Source organism: Echeneis naucrates, chromosome 11, assembly GCF_900963305.1.
Source record: "Echeneis naucrates chromosome 11, fEcheNa1.1, whole genome shotgun sequence".
In the NCBI taxonomy this organism is placed as follows: Eukaryota; Metazoa; Chordata; class Actinopteri; order Carangiformes; family Echeneidae; genus Echeneis; species Echeneis naucrates.
In genome coordinates this window covers 11,330,972-11,344,756 of record NC_042521.1, presented here as the reverse complement: position 1 = coordinate 11,344,756, position 13,785 = coordinate 11,330,972, and the positions used below count along the sequence as shown (strand labels likewise).

Genomic DNA, 13,785 nt, shown 5'->3' with positions numbered 1-13,785 from the left:
GTAAAACCTTTGTATATTTCAACTTTCGCTTCGGGAAATTCCACCATTGAACAACAATGGTGACACTTAATGAGGATTTATTATTTATTTACTTCCGCCTGTCTGCGGAAGGTCACTTTTAAACTCTTAAGTAGGAGTGCTGCCACATTCACTGCTCAGTGTTAACAAAGGGTCACCAACACACACGCCTTATTTGAAGTGTTACAGGAACACATCAGCAGCTTTGTGGGTTTGCATAAATCATGTAAACTGTATCACATGTTCCTCAAGTTTTGATCAATACTGAGGATGACCCTTTAGATCATTCGGTCATGACACTACATTGCAATTATAATGTATAGACGTGCCATACAATTAGAAAATTATCACTAAAAAGTCTAACAACTTTCAAGACACTGCAAACTGACTATTTAAAAATTATTTAGAAAGCTGGAGCTGTCTGGAAGTATGGGAAGAATACATCTAAACAAAATACAAAATGTTTCATACTTACAATGATATGAAAAAGATAATGCTCCGATGAAGATTAATGAATGTAAAGTTTTGAAAACTCTAAAAGTGTGTATGTTCTCTTATAGTGATGTATCTCAATACTGTCATGGTTATCATATGTGCATTGAACAATAGAGGCAGGCTGAGATATAAACAAGCAAATTTAATGACAGTTGCTTTTGTGTATGAAAGCACACATGGGTTCATTTGCTCAGACTATATACACCACATGAGAGGGAAGCATTACATAACCCTTGCCAAATACAACTCTTTTATATTGCATCTTTTCAAAGAATAGAATTATAAGTTCACAAGTCTGACCAGAATATGGGGAGATGGTACCTTAGGAACTTGTGAAATTTTATAAATTCTTTCTTTTATGGCGTCTTCTCTAGTCTTCTCTGTCTGCAAATCCTTTTTATGATGGGAGGGAGAATGTCTTTGGATGCTAATCTGAGTTATGAAAAGCTCCCCTGATCCAGTCTAGCAGATGACACAGCCACCTTTCTCCTTGAAGGGGTTCTTCTCCTCTGAAATGCCTTTGACAAGGGTGTCCTCCTCCACTCCAGCCTGAATGTAGTCCTTGATTTCTTCACAACATTTGGATGTCTGAGGAGATCACAAAAAAGTGTTAATAAATCTTAAACCAGTAATTTATTTCATATTTAAATACTGGTCCTTGAAAATATAATTGCACTTTGAAAAATTGCATTCAAAGAGGCTATTACCCTTTGTTGCTCATCACAAATTAAAGTCTTCTACATCCTACTTTACTTGTGTTAATCTTAATATACATATATATATTAATATTCACCACAGTGTAAAGAACTTACCAACCACCTTTCTAGTTTCACTTCAAGTTTAAGCTGGTTTACTTCCATTACAGCTTTGTCCTTGTCTGTAAGGTCCTCTACGTTTATCACCGGCATTCTCTGTCAAGAAAGAAATAATTCATTTTTTTTTTTTTTCTCTAAATAGTCAACCTCTCTTGTTTGATAAAGAAAAACCTTGAATGATTTTACTCCACAGTGGAAAACAAACTATAATAAAAAGAAACTGGAAATGGACTTACGAATGTTTAGAGGGAGCAGTCCTTCACTCCCAGAATCCTTCTGAAGAATCCCGCTTCACACCCTCAATCCAGGTTATAAAGTAATCTGTATAAACGATGCTAATCCGCTAATCTGATTAAAACAAGGTCCCATGTAGTGTACCATCAAGGCACTATCTTAAGTAAGCAATCAAAAGAGAGATTGACTTACACAGGTGTCTATTTGGGGTTTTTGAATGACACGTAAAAACCTGAGAGCATATTTAATACGTTGTAAATGCCACTGTTTTTGTTTTGTTTTGTTTGTTTGTTTGTTTGTTTGTTTGTTTGTTTTTAATTGCCCTGCTTGCTCTATAAATCAAAATATGTGCAAAAGGGTGGCACCTCGTGTATTAGGTCACACTGATAAGATGACTAATCTGTATTTAGCCCACACCTGTCAAGATTGAGACATATCACTGCCTTGAACATGACTGCATGGCACTTTTCCAACAACATAAATGCAGCCAGTGTAATAAATGGATTAGATTCTGCAATTAGATCCGCAAAGCAGCAGAATTATGTATATATGTTGAACAAAAGAGCTATATTTGAATGTGTGTTCAGGTACAGATTGTATGTCAAGTGAGGCAAGACTCGTCATGTGGTTACAAACGTTGACAGATAACCAAAGATAATATCAATCACAAGGCTAAAGAGGAAGGTGACCGCTTGGAAGAGAACTGTCACGAGAATGTCTTTCCTTTGTTGACAACATTTATTCAGCAGAAAATTAATAAGCAGGGAGCAGAGGTGGACTACATCATCATCTTCATCACCGTCAGCAATGACAACATCATCATCACAGCGGCTGGTGAGCAGTGAAAGTGGCTGCCTGGTTTTCCCCCAAAGCACTTACAACAGACCAAAGGAAATTTACTTCAATGATACTGAAATTTCGTTTTGGGCTACTTAATCATTAGTCACTTAGTTACATTAACCGTCACTATTACGATAAAATATCGATGTGTGATGTCACTATTGAACTAGTCACCTTTCTAATCCGCCTGTGCTTTATGGAAATGAGTCATTGCTCTCCGCCCCTGCAGCTCCGCTGAGAAACAGCTGCTCAGCTATAAAACCTGGATGTGGTCTGGAGTTCGGAAAAGACCAGAGACTTGGAGCCAAAGTTCAGCCATGGAGTCTTGCATATTCGCGTTTGTAGCAGTATAGAGGGCGCTGTGATTAATTAGGTACACCTGGCGGCCGTTACCTGGTCATGCTTTAAAGGAGGCAGCGTTCTCTTGCCCTTCCTGCACCTCCCTGATTCACTTCCGGGTCAGCCGTGTTGCTAGCAGTCCGGCGGCACTGCTTGCTCTGCAGGTTCTGCTGACTGTCGAGTCTGGAGGGATGGCGACTAACTGTGCGGGTTTCTCTTTCTAGCTCTGTGTCAGCATTTGACGCACTTCCGGTAAGTCACTTCTCTAGTCCACTCACTCAATCCTATCGGTAGCTTAGCCATGCTAACCCTATCTGTTATTAGGGACCCCCCTAACTGGCTGAGGCTGCCACGGACGAGTACTACCGTCACCGCTGGCTTCTGGAGCGGCTGTTGCTTTGTTTCTTTCTGGTTGCTGCTTTGTCTCCTCCCGGTTGCTGCTTTGTCCCCAGTTTTGCTGCTTTGTCTTCGTCCCCTTCGGCTGCACTGTTCTCCTGCTGCCTTTCCTACTTCGGCAGTGTTGCCTCCTGCGCAGGCTGTAGTGGTGTGTCGGCTCGGACTCCGGCTTAACTGCGCAGCTTATTTGAATGACTGTGGCTTGGTGACAGGCAACCTTGTACTCCTTACTGTCACCAGCACCAACTTGGTCGCGTCCACGGCAGACGCCTGGACCTGACTTTTAAGGATTTCCTGTATGAGTGATGCATGGGGTTTAATTTGGGGTTGATTATTTAGTTTCGTTTATTTATTTCTATTCTGTTTTCTTGTATTAAGTCGTGTATTTGGATTTAGTGGGTTAATTTATAACTACTTTTGGCTTCTTTTGAGTAGTGATTCTTTTTTTTTGTTTTCTTGGATTGTTTTCTTTGAATTAGTAGTTTTGTGTTAATTTCTTTGGGCGGTGTTTAAGTATTTAAAATATTTTTTTTTTTGTACACTTTATTTTGATTTAACCTGCCCATTATTTAATTATTTGGTATTTGCTGTGATTGCATTTGGTTAATTGTATTTTTTTTTGTTCCAGGGTCAGAGGCCAGTGGTGGTGACTGGTGGTGGTGTCCCCCCCTCGTTTGGTGTGCTGTGGTCCCTGGTGGTGGTCACTCCTGTGTGTGTGTGTGTGTGGGTGATTCACTCTGATTTCTTTAATTTGGGGAAACTCCCCAGTCACTCTTTACATAGCCTCTGCCCTGATTGGTTAGTTTATTTTTCTTTTCGTGCATAACTCATTTTTATTGATTTTTAAACTGATTTCTCAATAAAACCTATATGGTTAATACCACGAACCACGTCTCCCGCATTTCAGTGGAACGTACCTGTGTGTCCTTATCAAAACTCTCTGGGTGAAATTCCCAGGGTGGCGTTGTCGTGCAACAAGTAATTCTGTCAAACGTATTGGGTTAAATTGCCCCTCCGAGCCCCCGCCGCCACATCTTGGCGTTGTTGACAGGACCTACTCTAATAGCAGAGACGTGTGTTCGTGGTACTTGCCGTGTTTTATTGTTTGTGCTGGTGTGTTAACAGTATCTGTTTTGTAGGCAAAACTGAGCGGCATACAGAGACAAGGCAGCAGCGGTTCCCAGATGAGCTTCGTGCCAGTTCTGGTAAGGGGGTAGTGTAAGCACACTAGGCTTTTGGGGTGCTTTTGCACTCTGGTTGGTAACCCTAGTGCAGTAAGTGTTATTGCCATTATGGCGGAAGAGGTACAGGAACTTAGAGACTTAATTGCCCAATTAAAGGCCGATAATGACCGGTTGAGACAGGAACAGGCTGGCCCTAGTTCTGTACCGCCTGCCTCTTCTGGGCCATCTATTGCCCCCTCTAGTCCTAGTGTCCCTGTAGCAGAGAGGTTAGTGTTTGTCCCTCGAGATAGGAAGTGTCCAGTCTTTAGAGGTAATACTGGCATGGGGTTGAGTGAGTGGATTGAGGAAGTGCAGGCGTGCATGAGGGCTCGGCATTTGTCCCGAGCTGACCAGGCATTTTTTCTGTTTGATCACCTGGAGGGTGGGGCTAGAGAGGAGATAAAATATCGCTCTAGCACAGTGAGAGAGAACCCGGACAGTGTGTTTGCCATTCTGAAGGAGCTTTACGGTTGTGCAGAATCGTATGTTTCTCTGCAGGCGGCTTTCTTCTCTAGGAAGCAGCAGGAGGGAGAGACTCTTCAGGAGTTTTCCCTCGCTTTAATGGGCCTCATGGAGAAAGTGAAGCAGTGTGCACCTATGGACATGCCGAATGCTGACACACTCCTGCGAGACCAATTTGCGGAGCATGTTTCTGATAGTTCCTTGCGGCGTGAGCTCAAGCAGTTAGTGCGCAGACAACCTAACAGCACCTTGCTTGAGGTTCGAGCAGAAGCAATCCGGTGGGAGCGTGAAGGCCTACCTGGCGGTGTGCGGGGCCGCAGTTACTCGGTCCCTACAGTGTTTGGTGTCCAGTATGGCGTTCAGGGTGGCCATCAGCAAGCTGTCTCTTCACCCCCAGTGTCTGAGATGTGTGAGATGAGGGAAATGCTTAAGCGTCAGCAGGGGCAACTTGATCAGCTCACTGCAAGTATTGCTCAGTTGCAGCATTTTCAGCCGCACAGTCGCCCATCTCGTACTGGCCCAGTAATATGTAGGCGCTGCAATCAGCCCGGTCATTTTGCGAGGGAGTGTGATGGTAGGCGTGCTCCTTCTCGTTCTCGGTTTCATTCACAGCTCCCATCCAATGTTGACAGGCGGCCTCATGCTGCATCGGGGTCGGAAAACTAGCACCCACCGAACTGCAGAGCCACAGTTTGGGTGGGGCCGCTACTGGCTCACAAGTTGTTTCAAGTAACTTAGATGTTTCTAAGCTAATTTCGGCTTGTCCCCATGTAGATGTGGATATGGGTGGTATAAAGGTCCCTAGCTTAGTGGATACTGGTTCCATGGTATCCACTGTTTCTGAGAGCTTTTTCCACCAGTATTTTGAGCCTTGGGGTCAGGAGCGTCTCCGATCATGTCACTGGTTACAGCTTAGAGCTGCTAACGGTTTGGCAATCCCCTATATCGGTTACCTGGAGCTTGAAATGCAACTTTGCGGCAAAGTGATGCCTGGGTGCGGAGTGTTAGTCGTAAGAGACCCTCCGGGCGGTGTGCCCGCTCAAGTGCCTGGTGTGTTGGGGATGAATGTGATCCGCAAGTGCTACCATGAGCTCTTTGGGCAACATGGTGCAGCACTGTTTTCACAGCCTTGTGTCTCTGAGGCACCAGGGCCTGTGTTGCAGGCACTGCAGCGGTGCCATCAGGCTATGACCGCAGCCCCCCAGGACACCCCTGGGAGAGTGAAAGTCAGGGGTAATAAAGCTTGGCGGATTCCTGGTGGTGTCATGAAGATCGTGGCAGCCACTTGCTCTGAGCAGTTTTCAGGCTCAACAGTTTTGTTCGAGCCTTTGGACTCTGGCTTGCCTGCGGGGTTGCTTGCCTCTCCTGCCCTGGTTCGGGTTAGTGGGGGGTACAGCTTACATACCAGTGGTAAATGTAGGGTCTGTGGATGTGATGTTGTATCCCCGCATTGTGGTTGGTACGTTGGACACTGTTAATGTTGTCAGCCTCCCGTCTGGAGTTGCAGAGGTACCAACTGGGGTAGCTACAATGTCCTCCCATACAGCTTCACCCACTGTACCATCACAGCTAGAAGACCTGGACTTGTCAGCTCTTTCAGCTGGACAACAGCAGCAGGTAAAGTCTCTCCTGGGAGAGTACAGCAGTGTCTTCGCGTCTCACGATGGAGACTTAGGTTGTACTGACCTGATCTCGCATGACATCCCCCTGGTTGATGACATTCCTGTCAAGCAACGCTATAGGCGTATTCCACCCTCAGACTATGAGGTTGTGAAAGAACACATTAACCAGCTGCTGTCATCACAGGTAATCCGCGAAAGCAGCAGTCCCTATGCATCCCCCATTGTACTGGTGAGGAAAAAGGATGGTAGTCTGCGCATGTGCGTGGACTACAGGCAACTTAATATTAAGACCCGCAAGGATGCCTTTCCTCTACCACGTATAGACGAATCCCTTGACGCTCTGTCTGGTGCCTGTTGGTTTTCTACCCTGGACCTTGCCAGTGGGTACAACCAGGTGCCAGTCACTGAGGCAGACCGGGCGAAGACAGCCTTTTGTACACCTTTTGGCTTGTTCGAATGGAACAGGATGCCTTTTGGTCTTTGCAATGCCCCCAGTACCTTTCAGAGGTTGATGCAGCGCATCTTTGGTGACCAGCAGTGCCAGTCTCTTTTGCTGTATCTAGACGACATTGTGGTGTTCTCTTCTTCAGTAGAGCAACACCTAGAGCGGCTTAAAGTGGTGCTTGGGAGACTCCAGGCTGAGGGCTTAAAGGCCAAGCTCAGCAAGTGTTCCTTCTTCAAAAAGGAAGTAAGTTACTTGGGCCATGTGATCTCTGGTGCGGGTGTCTCCACTGACCCGAGTAAAATTGACGTTGTAGCCAACTGGCCAACTCCCACCACCGTCTCAGAGCTACGGTCGTTTTTGGGGTTTGCCAGTTACTACCGTCGCTTTGTAGAGGGCTTTGCAAAGCTGGCAGCCCCTCTGCACAGGGCCGTGGCTGAGTCTGGTCGCGCTCAGGCTGGTAAGAGGTCTGAGCGTGGGGCTATCAAATGTTGGACTGGGGAATGCCAACAGAGTTTCGAGGCTTTGAAAACAAAGCTCACTACAGCCCCTGTGTTGGCCTATGCTGACTTCTCCCTTCCGTTTATTTTGGAGGTAGATGCAAGCCATGGTGGCTTAGGTGCTGTTCTTTCTCAAGAACAAGCGGGTAAGGTAAGGCCAATAGCATATGCTAGTCGAGGTCTGAGGCCCACTGAGAGGAACATGCAGAACTACAGTTCTATGAAGTTGGAGTTCTTGGCCCTTAAGTGGGCCATGACTGAAAAATTCAGGGAGTATTTGCTGGGGACTAAATGTGTTGTCTACACAGACAACAATCCCTTGAGTTATTTGGCCTCTGCCAAGCTGGGTGCTACAGAGCAGCGATGGGCAGCTCAGCTTTCAGCATTCGATTTCGATATCAAATATCGGTCAGGGAGGAGCAATCAAAATGCTGATGCGCTCTCCCGTCAGCATCCTCCTGGCCCTCAGATGTTGGAAGCTATGCTCCCTGGTACAGCTGTGCCTGAGCCTCTGCAGCAGGCCTTAGGTCTGACAAAAGTCAGTGCAGGACAAGCTGCCATTGTGGCCTTACCCCAGCACACCTCTCCTGAGATTTGTGCCCTTCAACAGGCTGACCCAGTCATTCAGGAGCTCCTGACATTTTGGAAGCTGAAACAGCGCCCCAGTCAGGAGGAGCGCGCTCAGCTTTCCCAGTCTGCGCTAACTCTATTGCGGCAATGGGACCGCCTGGTTGAACAGGATGGAGTCCTATACCGCCGAGTGTTCAGGTCAGATGGTGCTGAAGCCATATTACAGCTGCTCTTGCCGAATGCACTTGTGAATGAGGTACTCACCAAGGCCCACCAGGAGCATGGGCACCAAGGAGTAGAGCGGACTTTGGCGCTCCTCCGGTCTCGGTGCTACTGGCCTGGCATGTCCTCGGCGGTGGCAAGGTGGTGTCAACAGTGTGACAGATGCCAGGTTGCCAAAGATGTTCACCTCACAGCTCACAGCTACATGGGACATCTTCTGGCATCACGGCCCAATGACATCGTGGCCATTGATTACACCACTCTCGAGCCTGCCCAGAATGGTGTTGAAAACATCCTGGTGTTGACAGATGTTTTCAGTAAGTATACTATCGCTGTCCCAACCCGAGACCAGCGTGCCTCTACTGTGGCTAAGGTCCTGGTGTCGGAGTGGTTTTATAAGTTTGGAATTCCAGCCCGCTTACACTCTGACCAAGGACGCAACTTTGAGAGCTCACTTATCCGGCAGCTTTGTAGCCTGTACGGTATCGTAAAGACACGCACCACCCCGTACCATCCTGCTGGTAATGGGCAGTGTGAGAGGTTCAACCGTACTCTCCACAACTTGCTGCGCACACTGCCCACCTCTCGAAAGCGGGACTGGAACTCTTGTTTGCCCCAGGTACTGTATTGCTACAATACCACCCCACATCAGTCGACTGGAGAGTCGCCCTTTCTTCTGATGTTTGGCCAAGAACCCAGGTTGCCAATAGACTTTCTGTTGGGTCGGGTTGAGAGTCCAGCTAGTGGCACAGTTCATGAGTGGATGCAAGAACATCAGGCTCGGTTGCAGGTGGCATTCGAGGGTGCAAGAGAGCGCCTTCAACTGGCAGCAGATCGAAGGAAACGCAATCACGACCAACATGTGAAGGACCTGCCACTAGGGGAGGGTCAGTTGGTATATTTGCGTGACTTCACTGCTAGAGGACCTCACAAAACCCAGGATCGATGGCGCTCTGTGAGGTACAAAGTGTTGAGGGCACCTAAAGAAGGCGGCTCAGTATACACCATTGCCCCAGTGGAAGACCCGAGTAAGACCAAACATGTGCATCGCACCATGCTGAAGGCTGTGGTTGGCATGGGTTCCCCTGTTGAAGCCATTCCTGCTCCTGCACCTGTTGTTGAAGGGCCACCTCCGGAGGATGGCTGCTCCTTTGAGTACGATTTGGTAGTCCTGAGGCCACCACTTTCAGCGAGCCCTTCTGCCCCACCCGCTAGCGGATCAACTCCCTTAGCTGAACCTGTGCTCCAAACCTCTGGTTTCCCTGCTCAAGGTACTCCTGAGTATGGCAGGCGAGGATCAATGCTCCTGGCTCCATCTAGTGGAGCGCCCACATCTTTGGCTGTTTTGCCAGCCAGTCATGCCCATCCCGGCCATGAGGCCCCACGCCGAACACTGCGGTCGACTGCTGGTCACCACCCCAATGTTCACCACCTCCCACGTTCAGCCGGAGCTGCTGCTTCTCCTGTTGCTGAGTCCAACGCAGTTCATGCTCTCTTCAGACCTTGGAGCTAGCTTGCTGTGGTCGTCTGTCCATCGTCGGGACGACGATGCAATAAGGGGGGGTAGGTTGTAGCAGTATAGAGGGCGCTGTGATTAATTAGGTACACCTGGCGGCCGTTACCTGGTCATGCTTTAAAGGAGGCAGCGTTCTCTTGCCCTTCCTGCACCTCCCTGATTCACTTCCGGGTCAGCCGTGTTGCTAGCAGTCCGGCGGCACTGCTTGCTCTGCAGGTTCTGCTGACTGTCGAGTCTGGAGGGATGGCGACTAACTGTGCGGGTTTCTCTTTCTAGCTCTGTGTCAGCATTTGACGCACTTCCGGTAAGTCACTTCTCTAGTCCACTCACTCAATCCTATCGGTAGCTTAGCCATGCTAACCCTATCTGTTATTAGGGACCCCCCTAACTGGCTGAGGCTGCCACGGACGAGTACTACCGTCACCGCTGGCTTCTGGAGCGGCTGTTGCTTTGTTTCTTTCTGGTTGCTGCTTTGTCTCCTCCCGGTTGCTGCTTTGTCCCCAGTTTTGCTGCTTTGTCTTCGTCCCCTTCGGCTGCACTGTTCTCCTGCTGCCTTTCCTACTTCGGCAGTGTTGCCTCCTGCGCAGGCTGTAGTGGTGTGTCGGCTCGGACTCCGGCTTAACTGCGCAGCTTATTTGAATGACTGTGGCTTGGTGACAGGCAACCTTGTACTCCTTACTGTCACCAGCACCAACTTGGTCGCGTCCACGGCAGACGCCTGGACCTGACTTTTAAGGATTTCCTGTATGAGTGATGCATGGGGTTTAATTTGGGGTTGATTATTTAGTTTCGTTTATTTATTTCTATTCTGTTTTCTTGTATTAAGTCGTGTATTTGGATTTAGTGGGTTAATTTATAACTACTTTTGGCTTCTTTTGAGTAGTGATTCTTTTTTTTTGTTTTCTTGGATTGTTTTCTTTGAATTAGTAGTTTTGTGTTAATTTCTTTGGGCGGTGTTTAAGTATTTAAAATATTTTTTTTTTTGTACACTTTATTTTGATTTAACCTGCCCATTATTTAATTATTTGGTATTTGCTGTGATTGCATTTGGTTAATTGTATTTTTTTTGTTCCAGGGTCAGAGGCCAGTGGTGGTGACTGGTGGTGGTGTCCCCCCCTCGTTTGGTGTGCTGTGGTCCCTGGTGGTGGTCACTCCTGTGTGTGTGTGTGTGTGGGTGATTCACTCTGATTTCTTTAATTTGGGGAAACTCCCCAGTCACTCTTTACATAGCCTCTGCCCTGATTGGTTAGTTTATTTTTCTTTTCGTGCATAACTCATTTTTATTGATTTTTAAACTGATTTCTCAATAAAACCTATATGGTTAATACCACGAACCACGTCTCCCGCATTTCAGTGGAACGTACCTGTGTGTCCTTATCAAAACTCTCTGGGTGAAATTCCCAGGGTGGCGTTGTCGTGCAACAAGTAATTCTGTCAAACGTATTGGGTTAAATTGCCCCTCCGAGCCCCCGCCGCCACACGTTCGTTGCGCTTCTCTCGTCATTTTACAACGTGCTGGTGATGTCCTCCAAAGGTAAAGTGTGTGAAGTTTCTTTATAGAAAAATGTCCTCCCGAGGTGCCCTTTCTGTTTTGTCAAACAAACTAACTAATTGTTGGTCATCACTTAGTCCCCGATGTAAAGCATGTTGCCTTTTTATTTCACACTGAGCCAAGAGTTAAGTTTTCAGCCGATCAGCCCCATGCCATTATTTCTCCATGCTCTCTGCTGTTTTGTGTTTCTTCAACAATCCTCTTGCTGCTCCCAGACGTGTGTCTCCTTCAAATGGACGAGGGACCGTGCAGAGGGGAGATTGAGCGCTATTATTACAACACGGTCACTCAGAAATGTGAGGTTTTCTACTATGGGGGATGCCAGGGGAATGCCAATAACTTCAAGAGCTACCAGGAGTGCCAGAAGAAATGTTTCAGAATTCCAAGTAAGTTCTTCCGTGATCAACAAAGGCATGATCAGCTTCACAGTGACCATGACCTCTGGTATGTGTGAAATGTGACTGCTGGGTGCGTTTTTACTCTGCAGCCAAATCTGAAACAAATCCAAGGCAATGATTCAGTGTAGCCTGTGATACATTCTAGTACAGATAAAGTTCATGAAATCTCACACTCAGTCTATTTTTTCTCTATAGAGATTCCCCCAATCTGCAGGTTTCCTAAAGAGGAGGGTCACTGCCGGGCTCTCCTCCCTCGATACTTCTTCAACATGACCACCATGCAGTGCGACCTGTTTTATTACGGAGGCTGCCACGGGAACTTAAATCGCTTCCCAGACCTTACCTCCTGCATGGAGTACTGCAGCCCACAAAAAAGTTAGTAAAAAGTGAAGTATCCTCATATGCCACCACTGACTAATCCTGATGCAATGTGCAAGGGCTCTGTGCATGTATGGAGTAGATGTGTGGAAATAGTGGTTCTAAGGTCATATTAGGTGTGATTAGTGACACTATGTTAAGAAAGAATGTTAATGAAAAGAAGAATAATCTGTGGGAGGCAAGAAAAGAAAGTCGAACATTCATATTACCTTCAATTAATATTATTCATACTGTTCCCTTTTTCAGAGGCTCTCATAAGTGTTCTCATTGTGTGCTTTGTGGTTTATCTTGCAGCTATTCCCGTGCTATGTCTGGACCCCCTGGACAAAGGGAAGTGCTCAGCCTCCATTACTCGGTACTATTATAACAAAGCTTCAAAGATGTGTGAGGAGTTCACCTACTCCGGCTGTGGAGGGAGCAGCAACAACTTTGTCTCGAGACAGAGCTGCATGGACGTGTGTGCCAAAGGTGTGCGAGTATGAAGATGTATGCATGTGCTGAAAGTTTCACAATCCACACTGAAAGCCTGTAATTGAAGTAATGATCATTTAAAGAGTATTTGCAGGTTCTTCAATCCCATGACTACAGTATCTGTATGGATAATTAGCCCATTTGTTATCTTAAATTTGGAGGGAATTCAAAAAGTTGCAGGGGAAATGGAAAAAACCAAAACCCCCAAACCCTACTGATGCTCAGCTGATCATCATCATGATCAGGTCTAAAAGAATCCTGGCATGTGAAGAAACCATTAATACACACTTGGGGATAAAACAGCTTTTTTGGCTCATCATTAAATTCTGAATAAGAGAAAAACCAAAGATAATCTAGCCCCATCTATATTAATTATGATCAGAGCCAACAAACATGAGAATGATAGACTAATACTAATCAGTTGTTGTACATTTCTTTTGTTGTTCCAGGAAGGAAAACACACACAGAGCAAAGAAAAATGAGACGAATGAGACGGAATAGAAAAAATCGCATTGCCCGTGCACGCATAAATTTCTGATACTTGTGTCTGTGGATGCTCACTTGGACAGTGCCTTAAAGTAAGCTAACATACATTAAAACTCCCTTTGTTTATGTCAAAATGTAGACAATTTCTGTGTTGATAAGCAATTCATCAATTTTTTTTTACCATGTGCTGTTGAAGTGTATTACTACTGCACTGATGTTCCTGGTCGTGTATTTTGATCATATATGTATGCACTGTATGTTTTTATAAATAATACTTTATGACAGTGAATTTGCTCTTTTGTAAGCACATTTTTGATAAAAGATTCAGAATTTTATATTGACGTTTCAGGTCCTCTTTTGCACTTTTATACTGCTAGTGTTGGTAATTATCTGCATTGTATGTTGGTTGAATATTTAACTCAAAATGTTTTGAGTGCAACTGGTTCAGTGTTTATTTACGCTTTCCAAAGCACAACACTGCAGCCAAAAAACAGCCCAGACAGATTCCCTTATCTTACCTGTCCCTTTCACTTCATCTCTTGGAGCAGCATGTGGCTCTGAACATTGCTGCATGTTAAGAGAAGAATAAGCTGGAGGTTTACAAAGTGTGAATCCTTAACCTCCAGCAAAGGTTCAGAAATTATGTAATTATGGCGAAATACATGCAAATATTAAGCACAAACAAGGGTCCATCCATGCGTGTTTTCAAGCTCATTGTTATTTTTGGTCAATAAAACCAGTGCAGTATTCTCAAAGCATATACTTTATGTAACATAAGAAATCATTGTTCTGTATCCTCTTTCAGG

The 13,785-nt window shown here is 45.9% G+C and overlaps 2 protein-coding genes across 7 annotated transcripts; one reads left to right on the top strand and one right to left on the bottom strand.

Moving 5' to 3' along the window:
* Positions 1–668: 668 nt before the first annotated feature.
* gngt1 (guanine nucleotide binding protein (G protein), gamma transducing activity polypeptide 1) lies at positions 669–3,402 on the bottom strand. 3 transcript variants are annotated; one of them, XM_029513663.1, is made up of 4 exons: positions 2,577–3,402; positions 1,565–2,436; positions 1,326–1,424; positions 669–1,101 (listed from the first exon to the last, which is right to left on the bottom strand). In XM_029513663.1, the coding sequence occupies exons 3-4, from the start codon at positions 1,419–1,421 to the stop codon at positions 976–978; spliced, it is 222 nt and encodes a 73-aa protein (XP_029369523.1). In that variant the 5' UTR covers positions 1,422–1,424; positions 1,565–2,436; positions 2,577–3,402; the 3' UTR covers positions 669–975. The 3 variants fall into 3 exon arrangements, with proteins under 3 accessions (XP_029369523.1, XP_029369522.1, XP_029369524.1); XM_029513662.1 differs by having other exon boundaries at positions 1,565–3,402; XM_029513664.1 differs by lacking the exon at positions 1,565–2,436 and having other exon boundaries at positions 2,796–3,402.
* tfpi2 (tissue factor pathway inhibitor 2) lies at positions 2,651–13,314 on the top strand. Of its 4 annotated transcripts, XM_029513658.1 has the most exons (7): positions 2,749–2,993; positions 3,766–4,169; positions 11,174–11,228; positions 11,462–11,632; positions 11,840–12,019; positions 12,317–12,490; positions 12,943–13,314. In XM_029513658.1, the coding sequence occupies exons 3-7, from the start codon at positions 11,216–11,218 to the stop codon at positions 13,029–13,031; spliced, it is 627 nt and encodes a 208-aa protein (XP_029369518.1). In that variant the 5' UTR covers positions 2,749–2,993; positions 3,766–4,169; positions 11,174–11,215; the 3' UTR covers positions 13,032–13,314. The 4 variants fall into 4 exon arrangements, with proteins under 4 accessions (XP_029369517.1, XP_029369518.1, XP_029369521.1 ...); XM_029513657.1 differs by lacking the exons at positions 2,749–2,993; positions 3,766–4,169 and adding an exon at positions 2,651–2,738 and having other exon boundaries at positions 11,175–11,228; XM_029513661.1 differs by lacking the exons at positions 3,766–4,169; positions 11,174–11,228 and adding an exon at positions 4,277–4,342.
* The last annotated feature ends 471 nt before the right edge of the window (positions 13,315–13,785 follow it).